This window comes from Sapajus apella, unplaced genomic scaffold, assembly GCF_009761245.1.
Source record: "Sapajus apella isolate SASKATOON/1434 unplaced genomic scaffold, GSC_monkey_1.0 scaffold6, whole genome shotgun sequence".
NCBI classification, from domain to species: Eukaryota; Metazoa; Chordata; class Mammalia; order Primates; family Cebidae; genus Sapajus; species Sapajus apella.
In genome coordinates this window covers 59,196,460-59,220,627 of record NW_022436946.1, presented here as the reverse complement: position 1 = coordinate 59,220,627, position 24,168 = coordinate 59,196,460, and the positions used below count along the sequence as shown (strand labels likewise).

Sequence of the window (24,168 nt, the reverse complement as noted above, 5' to 3'; positions counted from 1 at the left end):
CATATCACCACATTTGCATATTGAACCTTTTCTGGAGATCCTGGGGCAGGCTTTGTTTTTTAAATATGATTTTAAAAAGAAAACCCACAAGGAAGAATGTGATTTAGTAAAGAAGCAAGGGAGCCCAGGCACGGTGGCTCACATTCCAGCATTTTGGGAAGCTGAGGCAGGAGGATCACTTGAGGCCAGGAGTTCAAGACCAGCCTGGGCAACATAAGGAGACCTTGTGTCTACAAAAAAAAAATTTTTTTTTAATGTGGCCGGGCGTGGTGGCTCATGCCTGTAATCCCAGTGCTTTGGGAGGCTGAGGTGGGTGGATCACTTTGAGCTCAGGAGTTTGAGACCAGCCTGGCCAACATGGTGAAACCATGTCTCTACAAAAAATACAAAAATTAGCTGGGCATGGTGGCATGCACCTGTAATCCCAGCTACTAAGGAGGCTGAGGCAGGAGAATCACCTGAACCCAGGAGGCAGAGGTTGCAGTGAACCGAGATCACACCACTGCACTACAGCCTGGGTGATAGGGCGAGACTCTGTCTCAAAAAAAAATAATAAATACATTAATTTAAAAAATAAAAATTATCCAGGCAGTGTGGCATATACCTGTAGTCCCAGCTACTCAGGAGGCTGAAGTGGGAGGATTGTTTTGAGCCCAGGAGTTCAAAGCTGTGGTGAGCTGTGATCTTGCCACTGCACACCAGTCGGGGTGACAGAATGACACCCCGTCTCTCTAAAGCAGAAAGAAAAACACCAAGCAAACATATAAAGTCTTATGACTCCCTGAGTTCTGTTTTCTTTCTTAAAAAAGAAAAACACCAAGCAAGTAATTAAAAGTCTTATGACTCCCTTTCTTCTGTTCCTTGTACTGCTACTCACTTACAATTGAGCTGATAGAGTCTTTCATTTCTGTATATTGGGTACATAGTCTATAGATAGTGCCATGTAATGGGGTTTTGAAATAAAGCTCTGAGTATTACAGTCTTCCTTGGAAATGTGCACATTTTCTAGCAGTCATTGGATTTAAAAAATAGATTGTCTTGGTATTTATTGATACCTATATGGTACATTGTTTGGCTTTTCTTTGTTGAAGTGCATAAATCTGAACTAAAAAAACATTAGATTGTGGTGCAGATTAACATACCATATAATGGTGATTTCTGACCTGGATGCATATGAGAATCAACAGGGGAATTAAAAATACTGTTCCTGGATTCTACCCCAGTTTGAAAGAGCCAGAACTTCTGGGGGTGAGGTCCAGACAATGGTGTTTTTAAAAAGCTCTTTATCTGAGTGTACAGCCAGGATTGAGAACCACTGACCTAATCAAGTAGCTAAGTGTGTCATTCCTAAGTAGGTCATCAGGTGACCCCTCCACCAGTGCCTTTCAGCCTTGGTAGCATGTCACGGCACCTGAGAGCTTTAAAAAGTCCCCCTGCCCAGCCCACATGGCAGACCAATGAATTTAGAATATCTGGGAGTGGGACCCAGGCATCAGCATTTTTTAAAGCTCCAAAGGTTATTCTAGTATTCGGCCAAGGAAAAAGCACTGCTGCAGAGCTTCCTTCAACACACCCAGCTAAGTGACTCAGAAATGAAACATGGCCGGGTGCGGTGGCTCACACTTGGAATCCCAGCACTTTGGGAGACTGAGGCGGGCACATCATAAGGCCAGGAGTTCAAGACCAGCCTGTCCAATATGGTGAAACCCCATTTCTACTAAAAAAAAATTACAAAAACTAGCCGGGTGTGGTGGCGCACATCTGTAGTCCTAGCTACTTGGGAGGCTGAGGCAGGAGAATCGCCTGAACCTGGGAGGCGGAGGTTGTGGTGAGCCAAGATCATGCCACTGCACTCCAGCCTGGGTGACAGAGTGAGACTCTGTCCCAAAGAGAAAAAAAAAAATACAATTTTTCCACCCCTCACAAAGATGACTGAATTTTCATGCTACCCAGGAAAAAAGTATCAGGCACTTTGCCTGATCACCTGATAGGAGAGAGAATGAATTGTTTCACTTCTCCTATATTTGTCTGGTTTATTTATATCATCATGTTTGGGAAATGACAGCATTTGCATTTGGAGTGGGCCCACTGAGCTGCAGTTGTCTTTATCCTTTTCTCAGAGTTGATTTTGTGAAAGCATATTTTTTTGTATAAAGATAATGTGAGCACTTATTTATAGGCTATCTGTAAGATGTAGAAAACAGTTGGTCTTAAGCGAACACTGGTTCTTGGTGTTTCCACCCGCACAAAGCATATCCTGAGCCTGCAGATGGATTGAGTCCCAGTGGCCCCTTCAGATCTACCCACCATAGCTGCAGGCCAGCCTGTCACCTCTCCAGTGCTTGCAGAAGTAGCCGTCTTCACAGCTTCTCCTGCTCAATCTAGCAGTGGGACACCAAGCAGTTTTTCTGACCTCTGACCTCCTTGAGTAAAAGAGTCAAAAGTGGAATGACTAGCCTGTCCACCCCAGGCCTCCCGCCTGTCCTCATGTCTTTGTGAGGCTTCAGGTCCTACCATTCTCAGCAACTCCAGGCCAGCATTACTCTGCCCCTGCGTTTAATCCTGCTCTGTGATTTTAGATATCCCCACTCAGAAAGAAAGATGATACTAGTGCCGAGGTCACTCAGTTCCAAGATCTCCTTAAGTACTCATGATGCTTTAACAAAGGGCCCTATTTTGGTCTCAGGCAAATCTCAGTTTGACTTTGAAGAGCCACACCTAGGCCAGGTAATGAAAAGTTGAGGGCTGTAGGCCATGAGCAGATGGGGTTTAGCAGGCCTTCTAATCAATTCCAGGCTGGAGACACAGCACTTCACGTTGCTGCTGCCCTAAATCACAAGAAAGTGGCCAAAATCTTACTGGAAGCCGGAGCAGATACGACCATTGTTAACAATGTAAGTTGAGTTGCAACGTTGCTTTCTGAAGTGGTTCCCACCCCTTTCCAGAACGAGAGGTGTGTTGTTAGAACTAAACCCCTGCAGACCCTTGGGCCCAGCGCATTTGGAAGAAGGGGGATCTCTGCTGGAACCACAGCCCCTGGGGCCATTGGGGTGGACTTGAAGGGAACCCATGCTCTGAGCAGCCCCAGGAATTGACAAGCCTGCTGTTAGCCACCTAGCTGCAGTGAGCACAACCTGGCATGAAAAGGAACTCAGGGATGTCCTGGTAAACTGACAAGTGGATGCTATCCAAAGTGAGTTCCAGGCTGTAAATGTATGTGGTGCTCAGAAAAATGGCCACCTGGCCCTCAGATTAATCAGCCTCAAAATTCTAAGCCAACTCCTTTTTCTTTCACTTTACCTGACCTCACTGTTTTCCTCCTCCGCTACTGTGTGTCCTACAGATCCTAGAGCAAGCGCCAACTCAGGTGCACTTTCTTCTTCGAGGCCACCCTGCAGTCTCTTCCTTTCTGAATGGCTCAGCGGGGCCTGGAGGGTGCAACAGCTGCTGTGTGGAGGTGTTTTTGAGGGGGGTGGCCTGGGACTGCTGACGCTGGCACAGGCTCTCAAGCCTCCTTGGCTCCTATATCTAGCTTCCCTCTTCTTCCTCCTGCCTTCTCATAGCTCTATAACCAGTACTGGGGGCACAGTTAACTCTTCCATGATGCCTTGAATATCTTCCATTTGCTATCAACTCCTGGGTTTTGGCTTCGTCTCCTGATAACTTACATTATGGCTATAACTTGTAATTGCTTTTCATATTCCACTTCCTGAAACTCTGGCCAGGCCCTGATCTGCCCCTTCAGCATCTTCCCACTGTTTTCCAGGGGAGGTAAATCACTGGGCTGGACCTCAGATCTTCTGTGGTGTTTCCCCAACTGAAACATTCCCCCTGGATGCCATCTGAGTGCTACCTTCCCTCCCCTCTTTTCTGGGAAGCACTCCTTGGTGGATGGTGCCCAGGCCTTGGCCTCCTAAAGCACTTCTTGCTCCCTTGGTCTGCCCTTGCCCTCTGGCCATGTATTTTACTGAGGGTGTCCTCTGGTGTGACCCAGCGCTCTCATTGGAGGGTCTAAGGCTGATGCTCAGGGCCATATCACATAGGTGGCTGTGTTTTGCCAGGTAGGTGCTGGGTGTAGGTGGGTGTGGAACTGCCTGCTTCTGGCCAGAGCTGTGCCAGCTGGGCTATGTGTGTGCAGGGCCAGTGGCCCTTTCTCACCTGTCCTCCTCTGCCTCTCCTCAGGCAGGCCAGACTCCGCTGGAGACTGCCCGCTACCACAATAACCCGGAAGTTGCTCTTCTCCTCACCAAAGCTCCCCAGGTAGGATTTACTGCCCTTTCCATGGTAGTGATTATGTGGGGCTACAGAGTTTTGGGACTCCTGGTTGCAGTCTACTGAAGCCACTTCAAACTAACTTAAATAGGGAATGTAACCAGGCAGTGGAGGTGTAAGTATCCATGGGTGCTCAGGATGACAGGAGTCAAAGGCTTCCAGTCCAGCTCTTCATAGCCTGGGCCGCCTCGTCTTCTCCCTGTGGCTGGATCATTGTCACGGCCAGCTGCCTGGGTCATACCTTCCCAGCTACTCAGCCAAGGAAGAAGTTCCAGTTTAAGACATTGCAGGAGAGGACCATGATTGCAGAGTTTAGGCCAAATGCCCATCCCTGAAGAAGTGGGACAGGGACTTTAAGAAGAGAAGGGGCATTCTCCAGAGAAAGGCAGGAGGGAGGGGACCATTCTGGGCAGATAGTCGCCTGCCAGAGACAGTTGAGTACAGTCTAGTTTTCTTTCCTCTTTTACTGAATAATAGTATTTTGACCATCATTTAATTTTTTTCAAATGGTGGCTGATACTTTAGTTGAGGTTGACATTAAGTAACAATAAAGAAATTTAATAATAATTTATAAATTATTCATAATTCTAGCCCCCTGAAACAACTGTTTTTGTTTCATCCAAAAATGGATGAGAAACGTAATTTTTATATAATTGTGCTTACAATGTATATACCCTTTTGTGTTTCTGCCTTTTATCCTATTATAAAACAGTGCTCTGCAGTCTTCATAATTATTCATTACAATGGAGGCATAATATTCTTTTTGTTGCTATTAATATTTTATTAAGCCATTTCCTTAATGATGGACATTTAGGTTATTTCCAGATTGGCACTATTCTGTATTACATTATCGCAAACACTGATTGGCTTTCCATCTTATTCTGCAAGAAAAAGTCTCAGGGAGTCAAAGGAAGATTTTTGAACACCACCCTGCTGCAAAATAACTCGATACCAGCCCAGGGTTTGGAATGGCCTTTATTTCATTTAAATTTTTAAATAATCCCTAATATAACTAGTAGTTTCTGGAAATGTTTAAGATTTGTATCTTTTGCAAAACTGATCACCCTCTTGTGCATGGAGCTCTTTCTTCTAAGTGGTCTCTGGAAGGCCACAGAGCTCCCAACAAAAGGAAGTCGGAAGGAAAAGCCGCGGGGTTTCTACCTCTGGCAGCTTTTATCGTAAGTGGAATCACATCCATGAATCCTGATAGAAAAATGCTAGTCTCTCATGGATCTAAAAGTATGAAGTGCTGTGTAAATGTCAGAACCCATCATATTTCTCTGCCAATTTCAATATGTGGTAATTTAATGGACATCCAGCCCCACCCTCAGCCATACAAAGATCATCAGATCTTATGGGGCTGGAGGGTTCCCCAGGCACAGAAAGATTGACGGATCTTTAATCCACCTGTCATTTGTCTTCCAGAGCCCAAGGATCTTCACTTATAGGGAAAAGACCTTCATGGACCATTTCCCTGTGCAGTTCTTTGTTTCCATTAAAAAAAAAAAAAAAAGACTTAAGCAAGTTTCTCCATGCTTACATCGAATAACAAATAAGTTGGATGACATGCTGTGAAAGTTTATTTTATGCATAATTGTATATGCTGAGCTTTATTCTCAACACAAACAAGGAACTTTATGCATAAAATGTTATGCATACTGTTCTCTTGTTCTATGGCTACAGAAATAGCATTAGTGTTTGCTTTGCCTGAAAAGAGAAAACCCCTTGCCTTAGGCCCATAGTCAGACGTTGATTTTAAATGGGCCACAGCAGTTCTAAGAGGATACTACTTTTTATTTTTTAATTTTTATGTATGTATGTATGTATATATGTATGTATGTATGTTTTTTGAGATGGAGTCTTGCTCTGTCACCTAGGCTGGAGTACAGTGGCACAATCTTGGCTCACTGCAACCTCCACCTGCCAGGTTCAAGCAATTTTCCTGCCTCAGCCTCCCGAGTAGCTGGGATTACAGGTGTGTGCCACCATACCCAGCTGATTTTTGTATTTTTAGTGGAGATGGGATTTCACCATGTTGACCAGGCTGATCTCAAACTCCTGACCTCAGGTGATCCATCCACCTCGGCCTCCCAAAGTGCTGGGATTACAGGCATGAGCCATTATGCCCATCTAGAGAATACTACTATTGGAGGCCTCAAAGTCAATATTCCTTCACTTCTGTGGACTGGAAAAGATTAATGATGTCCCATTGGTAGATGGTCTGGTTTACTGAGAAAGGCTGGAAGCCATGCAGTTATTTTCACTGACTAATAACATGTTGAATGGAGGGAATTTTGCTGACGATTATTTTGGGTTTGGGTGATCTCTGATTGTCACTTGTCATTTTGATTGGTGTGGTTCACAAATGCTCTGAAAGTAAATTTTAGGCTGATTCTGGGGATATTAAGAGTCCATAGGCCAGGTGTGGTGGCTCACGCCTATAACTGCAGCACTTTGGAAGGCAGAGGCGGGCGGCTTACCCAAGCTCAGGAGTTCATGGCCACCCTGGGCAACATGGTGAAACTCTGTCTCTTAAAAAAAAAAAAAAAAAAAGTCCATAAATCAGGTGAGCGATGGATATAGTCACTTTCTTTCGTCATACTTGCCTTCCTGATGAGTCTGAATTTAGCTTTAGAAATGACTCAGGGAAGTGTTTCTCAGACTTTCTGATCTAAGGACTCTTTCATTTTTAACTATTATGGACTAGAGTTTGAAGGTTTCCATCAGCTCAAGGATCTGTACTCTGTTAAACACCCTCTGCCAATTAAGCCACCTGAAGGCAGGTAGGGAGGCCCCTGACAGTCACTGCATGCCAACCACCTATTTTTTCTTGGTTAATCCCAACAACTCCCCATTTTTATTTCTTTTTTAAAAAGACAAGGTCTTGCTATGTTGGTCAGGCTGATCTTAAACTCCTGTCCTCAAGCAGTCCTCCCACTTTGTTCTCCCATAGTGTTGGGATTATAGGCATGAGCCACTGCGCCTGACCCATTTTTACATTTGAGAAGACAGAGCACAGACAGCTCAAATCACTTGCCCAAAGACCCTACAGCCAGTGGCTACTGGGTTCAAACTGAGATTGTTCTGACCCCACATATGTTTCTCTGTGTCCATTCTGTCACTCTGCACTGTAAGAGGCAGAGTAAACGCTTCCTTTTGGGGAAGAGATTTCTGTCTTGTGGTTGGTACTGTGGCTCATAGATACACCTTAATATTTGAATCAAATTGATGTGACTTGGACACAGTTTGGCCAAGGGAACATCTGCTAGGCTAGCTCAGGTCCAGTGTACCAAGATGGAGAGTGAGACTGCCTGGCACGGGGCTGCTGCGTCGCACACCTCCAGGGAACACCCTATATCCTAGTTTATGTGAATGGCACTCCTTGGAGCACAGCCTCTGTGCATGTAGTTGGCAGTCCTGGCCCAGCATCAGTGCCTGTAGTTATTATCATGATAGACTTTAAGCTTCTTGAGGTCAGGGATAATAGCCTACCCATCTCCAAGTCCCTGTGGTGCCCAGGACAAGCCCTAGGATGATGCTAGGTAGTCCGGAGGTGCTTGTTTGATGTGAACACCTGCTCTCACCCTCTAGGCTGTCAGTTCCATTAGGTCAGAGCCCCAGGTCCAGGGAGAATTCTCTCACGTGGATGCTGTGCACACCAGTGGTTGTAACAATGCCGTTTGCCTCCTTCAGGTCTTGCGCTTCAGTCGCGGGCGAAGCCTGAGGAAAAAGAGAGAGAGGCTCAAGGAAGAGAGGAGAGCCCAGTCTGTGCCAAGAGATGAGGTGGCCCAAAGCAAGGTGGGGGGCAGTCCTCCCGCCGTCCCCACGTCCACCCATGTGCAGAGGGTGCGAAACTATCTCCCTGCTTCGGCCGGGCTCACCTGCTGGCTGCCAGGCCCTTCTCTGCCTCTCCTTCTTGCAGGGGCTCTTCAAACCGTTGCCAGTATTTTTCTCTTTGGCTTCACATCCTCCATTCCCCAAGGCTTCAGGCCATGTGCCTCCGTGTGCATTGCCTGTTACCCATCCGGTAGGCGTCGGCGGCATGTTTACCAGCTCAGGTATCTGTGGCCTTTACCCCAGCCCTGTGGGCAGCACTGCCTCTCTGACACTGTGCCCAGATTGTGTAGGGCAGTGGCTGTCAAAATGTGGTGTCCAGTGTGTCACCTGGGACCTTGTTAGATATGCTAATTCTTGGACCTCACCTCAGACCCCTAGGATCAGAAACTTGGGTGGGTGGGGTCCAGCAATCTATGTTGAAACAAGCCCTCCAGTGGACTCTCATGTGGACTAAAATTTGAGAGCCACTGGCATAGTCGCTTCAGGCAGGGGACCAAGGCTATGCCAGCCTATATGGCTCCCTTATAGGAATTAGAAAAAGATGCCCCCTGGGCAGACCCGCCGTGTACAGGGCACACATGGTGAGCAGAGCCCGAGCTGATTTCAGCTCCTCTTGCCCCACACCTCCGCCTCAGCTACGTGCCCTTGTGCTGTGTAAACCCTGCCTTTGTGTTCACTCAGGAGGAAGAAGTCTGGGATATAGAGACAGCTTTTGGCACAGAAAATGTTATCACCAAGTACTTGCTCCTCTATCTGCTATTTCAGAATCCTCTCATTGATTTCCAGTGTTAAGCCATTGCAACTCTGATTAACTTCCTAGGTGTGAATTGTACATATTCAGTTGTGAACGTTCTCACAAGGACCAGAAATATGATATTTTTTCATTTCAAAGGATTATTACTCTTTGCCATGAATTTTGTTGGCAGGGGGTGGTGTCCAAGGTCAAAGAATGAGTGAGTTATGTTTTGTTGAAATGCAAAAGACTAAAAGACTCTAATGCTGACGTGTTTTGTGTTGGGTAGGTTCCTGGTGTTCTACAACATCAAATTAGACCCAGGAATATCTTTAGTTTAGGACCTAGTAAATACAATGAAAGCCAAATGTTCAACCAACCAGGAAAAACATTCTATGTTAGTTAAGATCACCAAGCAGTGTTTCCTATGTCTGAAATTTATCTCATTTGCAGACTTTCCCTTGGGTCTCTTAATAGATGGAATCTTGCAAAGAAAATTTGACCCTATTAGTGAAAAAGGCCAAGGGAGCAAACAGAATAGGTCTCCGGGCTTTTTTCTTCTTTAGGGCAGTGTCTCAGCAGGAGACACCCCCAGCAGTGAACAAGCTGTGCCCAGAAAAGAAGAAGGCAAAGAAGAGTTCCTGTCAGCCTCCCCAGAACCCAGAGCAAAGGATGACAAGAGGAAAAAGTCGAGGCCCAAGGTCAGGAGGCACGGAAAGCAGCCCAGAGGGTGGCTGGGAGGCGAGAGTCCTGGCAGAGTGTCATGCCCATCAGCTAAAAAGCCGCCTCACTTGGCTGGCTGTTTTGGAGCCAGAGCACAGAAATTAAATCTGGCAAGCATCAGACACAAAGTTAATGTGCTGATGTATTTGTTTTGACATGTGTAGCTTGGAGTAGAACACTGTGAGGTGAAACAAAGGGCTCCTTACCCAAACGGGGTGACATGGGCACCACTGACTGGTATCAGTCTTGCAGAGGTCAGAGGGCTCAGAGGTGTCGTCTTTTCCTCTCCCACAGGTGTCAGCATTTTCTGATCCCACCCCACCAGCTGACCAACAGCCTGGACATCAGAAGAACCTGCATACTCATAATCACCCTAAAAAGAGGAACAGGCATCGGTGTTCATCCCCGCCCCCACCCCATGAGTTCAGGGCATACCAGCTGTACACATTGTACAGGGGCAAGGACGGGAAAGTGATGCAGGTACCTGCTAAGCACTGTCAGGAAAAGGAAACTTAGGCGTTCAGCAAGGGTTTTTGTTTAACAGCATTCCTGGGGGCTGATAGCTACTTTAGGCGTCGACTTAGTTAAGCATGAGCTTTTAAGATAAGCCAGATGGCCTCCATACTTGCACAGGACAGATCACTCCTGCTGCCAAGCCAAGGCACACAGAGGTGTAGCTGCAAAGCTTGTTGCACCATCCTCAGGTGACTAGGTATCTTGAGGCCCCAGGGTGTATAAAAGCAGCTTGAGGAGGGGCCAAATCTTACCCTCTGAATCTTCTTAGTGATTACTGCCCTCAAAGCTTGGCCTATAGGATGCTCCAAAGTTATGACAAGGAAGAGCCTGTCTCTTCCATCATCTCTATCCCCTGGTATACTGCCTGGCACATCGTGGGTGCTCAAAACATACTTGAGGGAATGAACAAGGGATTGATTCCTTTTTTCTTTCTTCTTAGGCACCAATAAATGGTTGTCGATGTGAACCTCTTATCAACAAGCTGGAGAATCAGTTGGAGGCTACTGTGGAGGAGATAAAAGCAGAGCTGGGATCGGTTCAGGACAAAATGAATATGAAGCTGGGGCAGATGGAGAATAAGACCCAGCACCAAGTACGTCATTAGGCCCAGCCTCCTAATTGCAAGGTGTTCTGGCAGAACATGAACTCAAGAGCAGACTTTGACTTTAGCATACCCTTCCACCCTGGGAGTGTCTGGTGGGCTGTCAGGGAAGAGCCCTGCTTCTGCTTATGTGATTCTGTTAAAGCACATTTATTTCAGCTTTTTAAAGAACATGTTTAAATTGCTTCTTATAAAAGTAAGATATCCCCATTACAGAGCATTTTTAGACATGAAAATTAGGAAAATAGATCACCTATAATCCCACTGTGCTGGAAAAGCACTATTAATATTTGAGTTTAGGCCAGGAGTGGTAGCTCACACCTGTAATCCCAGCACTTTGGGAGACCAAGGCGGGCAGATCACCTGAGGTCAGCAGTTCGAGACCAGCCTGGCCAATATGGTGAAGCCCCACCTCTACCAAAATTAGCCTGGTGTGGCGGTGCACACCTGTAATCCCAGCTACTCAGGCGGCAGAGGCACGGGAATCACTTGGACCTGGGAGGTGGAGGTTGCCGTGAGTGGAGATTGCATCACTGCACTCCAGCCTGGGCAACAGAGCATGACTTGCCTTAAAAAAAAAAAATTGGGGTTTCTTTTCTTCCAGTCTTTTTATATGTCAGTTTTTGCTACACTCCTTCCCCATTGCATACAAAATTAGAATAATTATGTCTGTAGTTTTTTTCTTTTCCCAGATTTTTTTTTGAAAGTTGTCAAATATAACAAAAGAGTTCACAGAATAATGGAATGAATGCTCGCATATAATCCCTGCAGTCAGCCAGTTAATATGTTGTTACATGTGCCTTGTGTCTCTCACACATATTTTTTTTTCCTCTTGAACTATTTCAGATTTAGTTGCAGCCTGTCCTGACAGGGCACCTCCATATTTCAGAATGTTTAGAATAACACTTTCAACTTCATAACAACAATATTGTTTTCACACCTGAGAAAATGTCATCCATTCCATATTCAGATTTTCTTAGTTTTCGTAAAATAATATTTTTTTATAGCTCTTTTTTTTTTTTTTCTTGAGATGGGGTCTCACTTTGTCACCCAGGCTATAGTACAGTGGTGATCTTGCCTCACGACAGCCTCCGCCTCCCGGGTTCAAGCAATTCTCCCGCCTCAGCCTCCTGAGTAGCTGGGACTAAGGCAGATGTCACCATGCCCAGCTAATTTTTGTGGTTTTTTTGTAGAGTTGAGGATTCACCATGCTGGCTAGGCTGGTCTCAAACTCCTGGGCTCAAGCAGTCCGCCTGCCTCAGCCTCCCAAATTGCTGGGATTATAGGCATGAGTCACCATGCCCTCCCCAACCCTTTTTTTTTTTTTTTTTAAGTTTTTGCCAAATTGATTAAGGACATTTTACTAAGTTTTATTTCCTTGTTTACTGATAAGATTAAACATTTTTAAGACTTATTTTCTATCTGTATTTTATAGAAAGGCCATTTTAAAAGTCTTTTCTTAGGGCCATCATAGATTTGTGCATACCTTTGTGTGCACAAAACTCCACTTCGCCTAGCCTAAGCTCAAAGAGGAATGAGATATGAATGCTGGGATACCTTACGGGCCTCGTTTCAGTTCAAGGAAGTGACAGATTGGGGTATAGAATCTTAGTCCTCATTCCAAATCACAGAGAAAGGACCCTGGTACCCTTGAGTCAGATGTTCATACCTGAGCCAATCAGTGTGACCTGTGAACAAAGCAATGTATATCTACGGCTGCTCTTGAAAACAGCCACCTGGAGGAAGAGGTTAGGGGAGCGGGGAGAGTAGGCCAATCCTAGAAAACAGGAGGAGCACAGTTCACAGGAAAACATGGGCTGAAAAGAAAAACAGAATGTGCTCACCACGTCTCCAGAACCGATGTTTATTTTTTCTTAATGTAGAATGCCGCGTATGTCCCTGACAGGAGAGGAGGTCACCAGTGAGCCTTCGTGGATTGGCTCTTCCTAACAATAGTTCCTTTCATTCTTTGGTCCTTGTCAAAGCAGTGAGTTTGGCCCTTCTAGGTGTGGAGGTCTTACAGGAAATGCCAAGATGAAGGGGACTCCAGAAAGGCATGTGATTGAAAAGTGACAACTGCTTATTCTCTGAAGCAGTTCTTTAAGTTCCTTCTACACTCTTCTTACATACTTTAGCTACTTCCAGTGAAGCACCAAAAAATATTTGCTCACTGGAAAAGCTGGATAAAAGGTCATTTTACTGTCTCATAGGCAACCACTAACATTTTTTAAAGTCGGGGTTGGGGAAGAGAGTCTCTATAATTTGAGATGTAGTTTTTTCCATACAGTAGTCTGGGAAATAATGTTTTAAGCCCTTCAAGGCCTGCATGGGCTCAAGTTGTGTGTTTACTGCATATTCGTATTCTTTTGTTTTTGAGATGGAGTCTTGCTCTGTCACCCAGACTGGAATGCCGTGGTGTGATCTCGGCTCACTGCAACCTCCACCTCCCAGGTTCAAGCAATTCTCCTGCCTTAGCCTCCCGAGTAGCTGGGACTACAGGCATCCGCCACCATGCCTGGCTAATTTTTGTATTTTTAGTAGAGATGGAGTTTCACCGTGTTGGCCAGGCTGATCTCAAACTCCTGCCCTCAGGTGTTGGGATTATAGCCCACCATGCCTGGCCTGCATATTCATAGTCTCTTAAACCTCTTAAACTTTAACAAATGAGATTTTTTAAAAAAAGAAATATTGGCCTCATAGAAACATGCTCAAGAATTCTGAAAAAGTTCCATGAGTCCTATATGCAAATGGAATCAGATGAGAAGTTGAAGCTGGCATGCAGGGCCTCCTACTTGGTTCCCCTGAGCCCCTCTGCAGGAGCTGAGAAACCAGGGCTCACCCTGAGATCATCTCAGTCCTGCACTATGCTCCCCTTGACTCCTAGATGCGTGTTTTGGACAAGCTGATGGTTGAGAGACTCTCTGCAGAGAGGACAGAGTGCCTGAACCGCCTGCAACAGCACTCAGACACACAGAAGCATGAGGGAGAGAAACGACAGGTAGGAACCAGTATCTGCCAGTCCTTAACTTATGATTTACCACGCAGGCCCATTGAGCTCAGGCAGACCGGCCACTGAAAACTCAGAGGCTGAGACTCCCTGAGAGCTTTTGCATTATATAGTGTATCATTTTTATAATCCTGAGATGAGGTTAGTAGAAAATAACCTGTAGTTCTGTTTATGTCCATGGCAGAGTATGCTGGCAACAGATGAAGACTGAACATGCTGGGGAAGATGCCATTTCTGCCCCAAACTAACTCCATGTATTGTGCATTTGTTAGGCCATTACAGTTTTAGAACAAGACATAGTTTCTGCCCTCAGGGAGCTTACTGTCTCACCAAGATAACAGACATGGAATGAGTAGAGGTGATTGTGTGAGAACTCATGCTTCAAAGCAGCCAGAAGTACTTGATTTGGAAGATTTGGGTGTCTTTGGGTGGCTGAGTTTAAGGTGGCTCTAAGTCACTTAGTGAAGATTGTAGATAGCTCTCTGCTTGGGTGCCTGCTGTAGCCTATAAAAGAGTGGCTTCGGCTGTGTTGCTATAAAGGAATACCTGAGGCTGGGTAATTTATAAAGAAGAGTTATTTCACTAATGGTTCTGCAGGCTGTACAAGAAGCATGGTGCCAGCATCTGCATCTGGTCAGGGCCTCAGGAAGCTTTTACTCATGGTAGGGTGAAGGGGAGCTGGTGTGCACAGATCACCTAGTGAGATAAGAGGCAAGAGAGACAGGAGGGAGGTGCCAACCAGCTCTTTCAAAAACTAATAAAGCAAGAACTCACTAACCGTGAGGATAATACCAAGCCAGTCATGAGGCATTCAGCCCCGTGACAAAACACTTCCCATAAGGCCCCACCTCCAACATTGGGGATCAGATTTCAATGAGATTTGGAGGGGTCAGATATCCAAACTATAGCAGTGGGCAAGCCATAACTTCTTGGGTTTGTTAGGTGATATCCTCAACTGTTAGAATTGAAAAGTCCATCCTTGAGGCTTTAATTCATAAACCATGTATCAAATTCATTCATTCATTCATTCATTCATTTATTTATTTATTTTAAGATATCCTTGGTGGATGAATTAAAAACCTGGTGCATGTTAAAGATTCAGAATCTGGAGATGAAGCTTTCTGGAGATTCTAGGGCCTCCAGAGCTAAATCCACACCATCAACTTGCGAGTCCTCTACAGGTAACCCACATACAGAGAGCCCTTTTGTCCAAAAGGAATACAACCAGCAGCTCTTGTTCTCTCCAGCATTGAAAGGCAGTCCAGGCCGGGTACAGTGGCTCACGCCTGTAATCCCAGCATTTGGGGAGGCCAAGGTGGGCAGATCACCTGAGGTTGGGTGTTTGAGACCAGCTTGACCAACATGGAGAAAACTTGTCTCTACTAAAAATACAAAATTAGCTGGGCCTGGTGGCACATGCCTGTCATCACAGCTACTTGGGAGGCTGAGGCAGGAGAATCGCTTGAACCCGGAGGTGGAGGTGGCAATGAGCAGAGATCACGCCATTGCACTCCAGCCTGGGCAACAAGAGCAAAATTCCGTCTCAAAAAAATAAATAAATAAAAGGCAGTCCTTATGATAGGACTGTGGGAAACACTGGATGGTAGGGTGCACTCTGTAGGGGCAAGGACTATATTTTACTCATAATCATATACTCAGTTGCTATATAGTAATAAAGCATTCTCATTTATGTTCTCAAGCTTATTTGAGTAAAGGAATTAGGAAATTGTTGATTGGTGTTAACATTGCTTTGAGTACCATATTGATAAGAGGTGATGAAGATCTATTGGCCTCCTCAGCAGGGCTCTTCCTCCCTTGCCTTCTGCCTTATACCCCTTTCTTCTCTTTGATCTGCCTTTTACTTTTGTCCACCTATGCAAATCCTCATTAAATAGCAAGTTCTTTCTTTTTTTATTGCATTTTAGGTTTTGGGGTACATGTGAAGAACATGCAAGATTGTTGCATAGGTACACACATGGCAGCGTGATTTGCTGCCTTCCTCCCCTTCACCTATATCTGGCATTTCTCCCCATGGTATCTCTCCCCAACTCCCCACCCCTTGCTGTCCCTCCCCTATTTCCCCCCAGTAGACCCCAGTGTGTGATGCTCCCCTCCCTGTGTTCTCATTGTTCAACACCCACCTTTGAGTAAGAACATGCGGTGTTTGATTTTCTGTTCTTGTGTCAGTTTGCTGAGAATGATAGTTTCCAGGTTCATCCATGTCCCTACAAAGGACATGAACTCATTTTTGATGGCTGCATAATATTCCATGGTGTATATGTGCCACATTTTCCCTGTCCAGTCTATCATCGATGGGCATTTGGGTTGGTTCCATGTCTTTGCTATTGTAAACTGTGCTGCAATGAACATTCTTGTGCATGTGTCCTTATAGCAGAATGATTTATAATCCTTTGGATATATACCCAGTAATGGGATTGCTGGGTCAAATGGAATTGCTATTTCTAGGTCCTTGAGAAATGGCCACACTGTCTTCCACAATGGTTGAACTAATTTACACTCCCACCAACAGTGTAAAAGTGTTCCTATTTCTCCACATCCTCTCCAGCATCTGTTGTCTCCAGATTTTTTAATGATCACCATTGTAACTGGCGTGAGATGGTATCTCGATGTAGTTTTGGTTTGCATTTCTCTAATGACTGGTGATGATGAGCATTTTTTTATATGTTTGTTGGCCTCATGTATGCCTTCTTTTGTAAAGTGTCTGTTCAGCCGGGCGCGGTGGCTCAAGCCTGTAATCCCAGCACTTTGGGAGGCCGAGGCGGGTGGATCACGAGGTCAACAGATCGAGACCATTCTGGTCAACATGGTGAAACCCTGTCTCTACCAAAAATACAAAACATTAGCTGGGCATGGTGGTGCGTGCCTGTAATCCCAGCTACTGAGGAGGCTGAGGCAGGAGAATTGCCTGAACCCAGGAGGCGGAGGTTGCGGTGAGCCGAGATCGTGCCATTGCACTCCAGCCTGGGTAACAAGAGCGAAACTCCATCTCAAAAAAAAAAAAAAAAAAAAAAAGTGTCTGTTCATATCCTTCACCCACTTTTGAATGGGCTTGTTTGTTTTTTTCTTGTAAATCTTGAACAGCAAGTTCTTACATCGAACTTGCCCCCAGTGCTGGACAGGAAGTGCTGCAAGCACATCTTGACATTAGCCACAGTGGTCATACTCAGTGGTAATTTTGAGGACATTCAGAGCCTGGGTAACTAGGCCTCAATGGGAGATTTTGATATAAGTGTTTTATGTTATCACAGGCCATCTCTGGAACTGTGGTTTCATCTTTGTGCCAACAACATGGGGAAACATCCCCGGAAAATGTTTCAAGCTAGGACTACCCTTGGAGCTTGTCATGGCGCTCTGGGTGTGGAAAATGGGGCCTCCTTTCCAAATTGGAGCTTGGGTCAAGCAATTAGTTACAGAATAGTCCCAGAATTAGAGAATGGGAATACATATTCTCATAGATAAATGTCCAAATCTGCTTTGAGACACTTGGTGAGCTGCATCATCCTTAGGCATCAGGAAACAGGACCTAGAACCTCCTCGGGTAGATTGAGACAGGATAAAGGAAAAGCCAGCAACTTTTTTTGCTTAAATGATACCAGTGTGGCTAACACAGAATCCATGAAAGCCCTGACAAGCCAAAATGATCATCAGAGGAGACAAAGTGGAAGGGAGGAACAGAAAAGTGCGAAAAAGCTCACAGGAGACGTTACACATGGTGGGTGGTGATGGCAAAGGCTGGTGATCTACAGGATCCTTAGGACTCACAAATACTGACCCACAGCCACATGACTATGTGAATGTGGATTTGCTCTCACGTTTGTTTTCCTTCTGAAACCAGGTGTGGATCAGTCAGTGGTGACTGCAGGTCCAGCAGCAACTTCTGACAGCTCCCCTCCAGTGGTTAGGCCCAAGGAAAAGGCCCTCAACTCCACTGCTGCCCAGAGACTCCAGCAGGAGCTGTCGTCTTCTGACTGCACAGGCTCCCGACTGAGGAATGTCAAGGTCCAGACAGCCTTGCTACCCCTGAATGAGGCAGGCAGATCTGATCAGCAGGCTGGGCCCTGCGTCAACAGAGGCACTCAAACTAAGAAGTCTGGGAAGAGTGGGCTGACAAGGCATCGCACCCAGCAACCTGCAGCCAGCAGCACCTGTGGGCAGCTGCCACCAGCGGGAGGCGAGCAGACTGGCCCTCACATTCGGGACACCTCCCAAGCTCTGGAGCTTACCCAGTATTTTTTTGAGGCTGTTTCTACCCAGATGGAAAAGTGGTATGAAAGGAAGATTGAAGAAGCACGAAGCCAAGCAAATCAGAAAGCCCAGCAAGACAAGGCTACTTTGAAGGAACACATTAAAAGTTTAGAAGAGGAACTTGCTAAACTAAGGACTAGGGTGCAGAAGGAAAATTAGTACCAATAAAGTGGAAACAAGAAAGGATTCTTGAAGATTTCCAGTTTTGCAACTGCTTAGTAGTTATGCCCAAGGCGTCAACTATTGTATATATTGCAGATTTGCCTTTTAAAAAAAATCACTAATTTCTACAGTGTGCCAGATACATGTTTCCTATGCCCGGAAGTTATGAAGGCCTCAACAATTAAACTGAAACCAGGGGAAGCTTGCTTAGTTTTGGGTTTAAGCCTCAGTCCAGGTTCATCTGAAGTTTGAAAGCTCAGATTAAGCAAGCCATGCCAAGAAACCAAATGATGTGTAAGCCTAGACTCTAAAATTCAAGATGTGTGAAATAATATAAGTCAAAAGCAAGAAAAACTTAATCCCATCTGAACTCCAGTAGTCATTCATATAAATTTGAACACACCTGCTGTGCCTAGACAAGTGTCTTTCTCTAAGAGAGCTGTAACTCTGAGATGTGCTAAGTAAACCCTCCTTCTCAAATTCATAATTCTCAAAATGTTGACTATTAACCACATGAAAAGTTACCAGATTTTTGAGGAGAAATGTTTTCATGATGTCACAAGATCTAATATATCTTATGATAAAATTTATTGAAAAGTCAGTTAATTTAGATAATGAATAATTAGCTAACAGCTCCGAAAACAATGAGATCAAACAAGAAAGATTCAAATTGATCATTTCTGTATTTTCAGTCAAAAAATCAATTATAGTGATTTTAAAGCAAATTAATGGAAGAAACATTCACGTAACAATTACCTGAAAATTTGTAACCTATTCCTAATCAAACCCAATTATATCAGAGTACCTTTCTGAATTTGAGATTATTGCTCTACATTTTATAAAGAATAAGGCTATTTTTTTGAAAGTATTTCATTTTGAATTAAACTGTCGTTAAAGAACCTCAGAACCTTTCTACTGCTTTGCGGTGACTATGTCAAGGCAACATACTCCATAACAACTTAGGCCTCACTGTTCCCCAGCTTCATGGAGGCCTGAAGACTTGATTTTGCTTCGTAATGAAATATAAGCGCAGACACAAAGTTGTAAAAGTAGCTTGGATATGTTGAAACTTTGGACCACTTCTTGTCCTTTGGAATGTGGGATTTATATTCATCTCCTCAATATCCCATGTATGCATAGAAACTTCAGTTCTATTTCTATAAACACAGGAACCTAGTGACTATGGAACGTAATTGTGAATAAAATGCTGCTCATTGAGCCAAAGAGAAAAAATGACTTACTGACATGGAGGCACCAAGAAAAACAAAGTATTCTTTTATTTCCTTTGTCAAGCTCACAGTTTTGGGGATTTTTTAATAGTGACAATCCATAGATATAGACATTCCTAAAAGAAAAAAAAAAAGTAATTCAGTAGATATGTCACTGTTATAGAACCAATATGGAATGAATTTGATGTTTTTGTTTGATTTTGTTGAGACAGGGCCTTGCTCTGTCGCCCGGACTGGAGTGCAGTGGCATGATCACAGCTCACTGCAACCTTGGCACCCCAGGCTCAAGCGATCCTCCTGCCTCAACCTCCCAAGTAGCTGGAACTACAGGCGTGCACCACCATTCCCGGCTAATTTTTTGTAGATATGGGGTCTCACTATATTGCCGAGGCTGAATTTGATGTTATTTCAAGCTGATTTTCATGTGCTTGTGAGCTTGTCTTATTTCTCAACCACTATGCAGGTAGACAGTCTTCCCCCAGAGACTCACTAGATTGCAGTATAGAGGCACTTCCTCATTTCCCAGTTGTTCCTAATACAGAATTGTAGAGCTGGAGAGTACCTTCAGTTTTCTAAATCTGTTCCTAAACAGGATATCATTAACCTCTTTAGAATTATTCCTCAATATACATCAGTTTATTGAGAACTGCCTAATACTCAAAGAAATGAAATCCTGAGTTCAGTAAGCTGTGTTCCAAGCAGGAATTATTTTCACTTACGAAAATATCTCCTATTACCTCAAGGTATCCTTGTTGAGAAATGCCGAAAACTAAATTATCAAGTCTAGACCATAGAGTGCTTTGGTGGGAGTATTTTGATTATAAAACTCCTACCCATCAGAAGCAGGCAGCTAATATTGTGAACTGAGTATTTTTGTCAAAAGTCACAGAGAAGAGACCAGAGAATGAGAAAGGTCAAATGGACCTAGTGTGGCTGACTACATGATCTTTTCTCTTGGAAGTCTGTTGTAGAAGAGAAAACACCCAGAGGTGAAGAAACAGAATAGGCTCAGTCAGCATCCTTACCCAGAGATGACGGTATCTCTATTAAGACCAATGCAATACCTTTTCATCTTCAACAAATGTTGTTCATCTGTTTTTGATCCTTGGCATTGTCAAAAACTTAACTGCAGGTCCAGTGTATAGTTTTCCTTATTTTTCCCTTTTAGCTATCTGCTAAAATGAGTAAATGCCACAACTGTACTTTTCCAAAGAAACAGAACTATTGACAATGTATAGCTTGTCATGCAGGTCATGGTTCAAACCGAGGCTGAAACTTTCAACAGCTGTGGAAAAAAAAATAATGTGAAACACAGCAACATTGTACAATATTAGTGTTTTTTTAAAGAAATTGTTAGTGCATTATTGTATTGAGTATACTAAATATCTGTAATAGAGTAAATATATTAGTTCTAATCTTACTTTTGATTTTGGGAGCCCAAAATAGTGTTGCTTTCATGGTTATACCTTGTGTGTGAAGTCAGGTGTTCATGAGGCATGTTATGTGTCTTCTAGTCAATATTTTTATCACCTCGAATTTGTGTCTCTTCCAAGCATTAAACTTTAAGATACTGTGGATCTTAAATTCCTTATTAAAAAAATGAAAGTGTGAATATGTTGTTTAGCTTATATTTTCATTTGTTGTGGTTGACCACATTTTATGGCTCCTGAGACCACCCAGCTACACTTTACCTTTTATCTATAAAAGTGTAATTCAGAGTAAATACATTGGCTATAAAGTCGAGATCAGGTGCTCTCCACCAAAAGCAAAACAAAACTGCTGAAATGTGGCAAGGTTTCTCAGTGCAAGCCTAAATGTTTAAACTGTTGACCATTTGGACATTACTGGACAAAGGGGAGGGACAAAACATCATCTGCAGTAGTTACTAACAGTAGTTGGTATATACTGCAGTAGTATACCAACGTTATACCTTTTGACTAAGTTAATTCTTAAATGCATTTCTTCTTGTGAAGTGTGGCTAATAAAAGCCAGAGACAAAACCAGTTTGAAAAACTAACCTTTTAGGCCAGGCGCGGTGGCTCAAGCCTGTAATCCCAGCACTTTGGGAGGCCGAGGCGGGTGGATCACGAGGTCAAGAGATCGAGACCATCCTGGTCAACATGGTGAAACCCCGTCTCTACTAAAAATACAAAAAACTAGCTGGGCATGGTGGCGCGTGCCTGTAATCCCAGCTACTCAGGAGGCTGAGGCAGGAGAATTGCCTGAACCCAGGAGGCGGAGGTTGCGGTGAGCCGAGATCGCGCCATTGCACTCCAGCCTGGGTAACATGAGTGAAACTCCGTCTCAAAAAAAAAAAAAGAAAAAAGAAAAACTAACCTTTCGTATTCTAGAATAACTTTTATGAGTAAGAGTAAAACAGATTTTTTTATTTGTAATTTTATTTAAGGAGAAACACTCTTCCCCTTTGGTATGACTACAATACTATAAACAGCAAGAAGTATGTTCTGCTTTCTGTAATTTTAGAAAGTCATTCCAGCCTGGGTGACAGAATGAGGTAAGACTGTCTCTTAATTAAAAGAGCTTGGCCGGGTACAGTGGCTCATGCCTGTAATCCCAGCACTTTGGGAGGCTGAGGCGGGCGGATGACAAGGTCAAGAGATCGAGACCATCCTGACCAACATGGTGAAACCCTTCTCTACTAAAAATACAAAAATTAGCTGGACGTGGTGGCATGCACCTGTAATCCCAGCTGCTTGGGAGGCTGAGGCAGGAGAATCACTTGAACCCCAGAGGCAGAGGTTGCAGTGAGCCGAGATCACACCACTGCATACTCTAGCCTGGCGACAGAGGAAGACTCCATATGAAAAAGAAAAAAAAAAAAAAGTTCACACCTGTAATCCCAGCATTTTGGGCACCTAGGCAGGTGGATTGCTTGAGCCCAGCAGCTTGAGACTAGCCTGACAACAAAGTGAGATTCCCCTCCTCTACAAAAAAAATTTAAAAATTCACCAGACATGGTGGCACATGTCTGTGGTCCCAGCTACATGAAAATCTGAAGCAGGCAGATCGGTTGAGCCCGGGAGGTTGAGGCTGCAATGAGCCATGTTCAAGCCACCACACTCCAACCTGTGTGACAGAGACCATGTCTCAAAAAAAAGTCATCTGTGTGTTCCTTGCAGGCACATCTATGGTAATGGTTGTACTATGAATTTAAAACTTTTAACTTGATGGCACATTTTTACTTTTTTTTTTTGAGATGGAGTCTCGGCCGGGCGCGGTGGCTCAAGCCTGTAATCCCAGCACTTTGGGAGGCCGAGGCGGGTGGATCACGAGGTCAAGAGATCGAGACCATCCTGGTCAACATGGTGAAACCCCGTTTCTACTAAAAATACAAAAAATTAGCTGGGCACGGTGGCGCGTGCCTGTAATCCCAGCTACTCAGGAGGCTGAGGCAGGAGAATTGCCTGAACCCGGGAGGTGGAGGTTGCGGTGAGCCGAGATCGCGCCATTGCACTCCAGCCTGGGTAACATGAGTGAAACTCCGTCCCCAAAAAAAAAAAAAAAAAGAGAGATGGAGTCTCACTGTGGACTCCATCCAGGCTGGAGTGCAGTGGTGTGATCTCAGCTCAGTGCAACCTCTGCCTGCCAGGTTCAAACTGAGGCAGCCTTCCTGAGTAGCTGGAATTACAGGCATGTGCCACCATGCCCAGCTAATTTTGTATTTTTAATAGAAATGAGGTTTCACCATATTGGCCAGGCTGGTCTCAAACTCCTGACCTCAAGTGACCCACCCACCTTGGCCTCCCAAAGTGCTGGGACTGCAGGCATGAGCCACCACGCGAGGCCCTGATGGCACATTTTAAAAGGGGGGAATAACATGGGCAGTTAATGTTCATATAATAAATAGCTTTAGTTGCTTCTTATGCTACAAAGCTTCTGTATGTAAATTTTTAATATAAAAGGATCGATTTATTGTGGTTCAAATACATAAACTGACATTCAAACATCTTAAACTTTAGGAACATAAGTTTAACATTCAAACAGAAGTACAGTTTTCAGGAAACATCTAGAAAGTAATTTGTTGTCTAATCCAGAGTATCGATAAAGGTTGCTTCATGATGAATAAAGTGTGTTTCACCATTTTTTTTTGTCTTTTCATTCCTCCATAAAAATCACTGGCAGTTCAATTCAGACCAACTTCATAATGACTGTGCCTCCAATACCTGAGAATAAATTGCTAAATAAATCCCCTTAGATTAACCAATAAGATTGGCCTGTAATTCAGAGGAGATAAGCAAATCATGTAAGTGAACAAATTAAATTGTTCTTTAGAGATGAAGGTAAAAGCACATCCAGCAATTTTCGCCTCTGACAGATTATTCAGTTTTCAGTGTTTTAGTTTTTTTGCGGGGGAGGGTCTTGCTTTGTTCCTAGGCTGAAGTGCAGTGGCATGTTCATGGCTCGCTGCAGCCTCAACCTCGGGCTAAATGCAATTCTTCTACCTCAGCCTCCTGAGTAGCTGGAATTACAGGCACATGCCATTTTGCCCAGCTAATTTTTTAATGTTTCATAGAGGCAGGGTCCCACTATGTTGCTCAGGTTGTTCTCAAACTCCTGGAGTCAAGCGATCCTCCCACTTCAGCCTCCCAAAGTACCTCCCAAAGCAGGTAAGCCACCACGGCCAGACTTACCTGCTTTAAAACAAACAAAAAACCAGGTTTTCTTGGAATCTGTGCTATCTGCATCTTGCAAATGCAAACCACATACGCTCTTTAACGAAAACCTTTCCATGCACACCACTGTTAGGAAGAGCATCGTTAAATCACTAACTCCACACCCATAAAAGGATGATTTGAGTTTT

The 24,168-nt window shown here is 44.3% G+C and overlaps 1 protein-coding gene and 1 long non-coding RNA gene across 14 annotated transcripts in view; one reads left to right on the top strand and one right to left on the bottom strand.

Annotated features, from left to right (window-relative positions):
- ANKRD6 (ankyrin repeat domain 6) overlaps nt 1-20,958 on the top strand; it is a 197,635-nt gene extending 176,677 nt beyond the window's left edge. For 10 of the 13 annotated variants that reach the window (XM_032275253.1, XM_032275254.1, XM_032275258.1 and 7 more), the window contains 9 exons: nt 2,796-2,894; nt 4,183-4,260; nt 7,966-8,070; nt 9,409-9,543; nt 9,860-10,045; nt 10,521-10,673; nt 13,567-13,680; nt 14,744-14,870; nt 17,546-20,958. In XM_032275253.1, coding sequence (XP_032131144.1) covers nt 2,796-2,894; nt 4,183-4,260; nt 7,966-8,070; nt 9,409-9,543; nt 9,860-10,045; nt 10,521-10,673; nt 13,567-13,680; nt 14,744-14,870; nt 17,546-18,114 — 1,566 coding nt within the window. In that variant the 3' untranslated portion in view covers nt 18,115-20,958. The remainder of the gene's footprint in view (nt 1-2,795; nt 2,895-4,182; nt 4,261-7,965; nt 8,071-9,408; nt 9,544-9,859; nt 10,046-10,520; nt 10,674-13,566; nt 13,681-14,743; nt 14,871-17,545) is intronic. The other 3 variants (XM_032275260.1, XM_032275259.1, XM_032275257.1) reach the window with 1 other exon arrangement.
- Nucleotides 19,701-21,941, bottom strand: LOC116549587. The gene is made up of 2 exons (XR_004267951.1): nt 21,684-21,941; nt 19,701-21,364 (listed from the first exon to the last, which is right to left on the bottom strand). It is a non-coding gene; the product is annotated as an uncharacterized LOC116549587 (long non-coding RNA).
- Between the last annotated feature and the right edge of the window lie 2,227 nt (nt 21,942-24,168).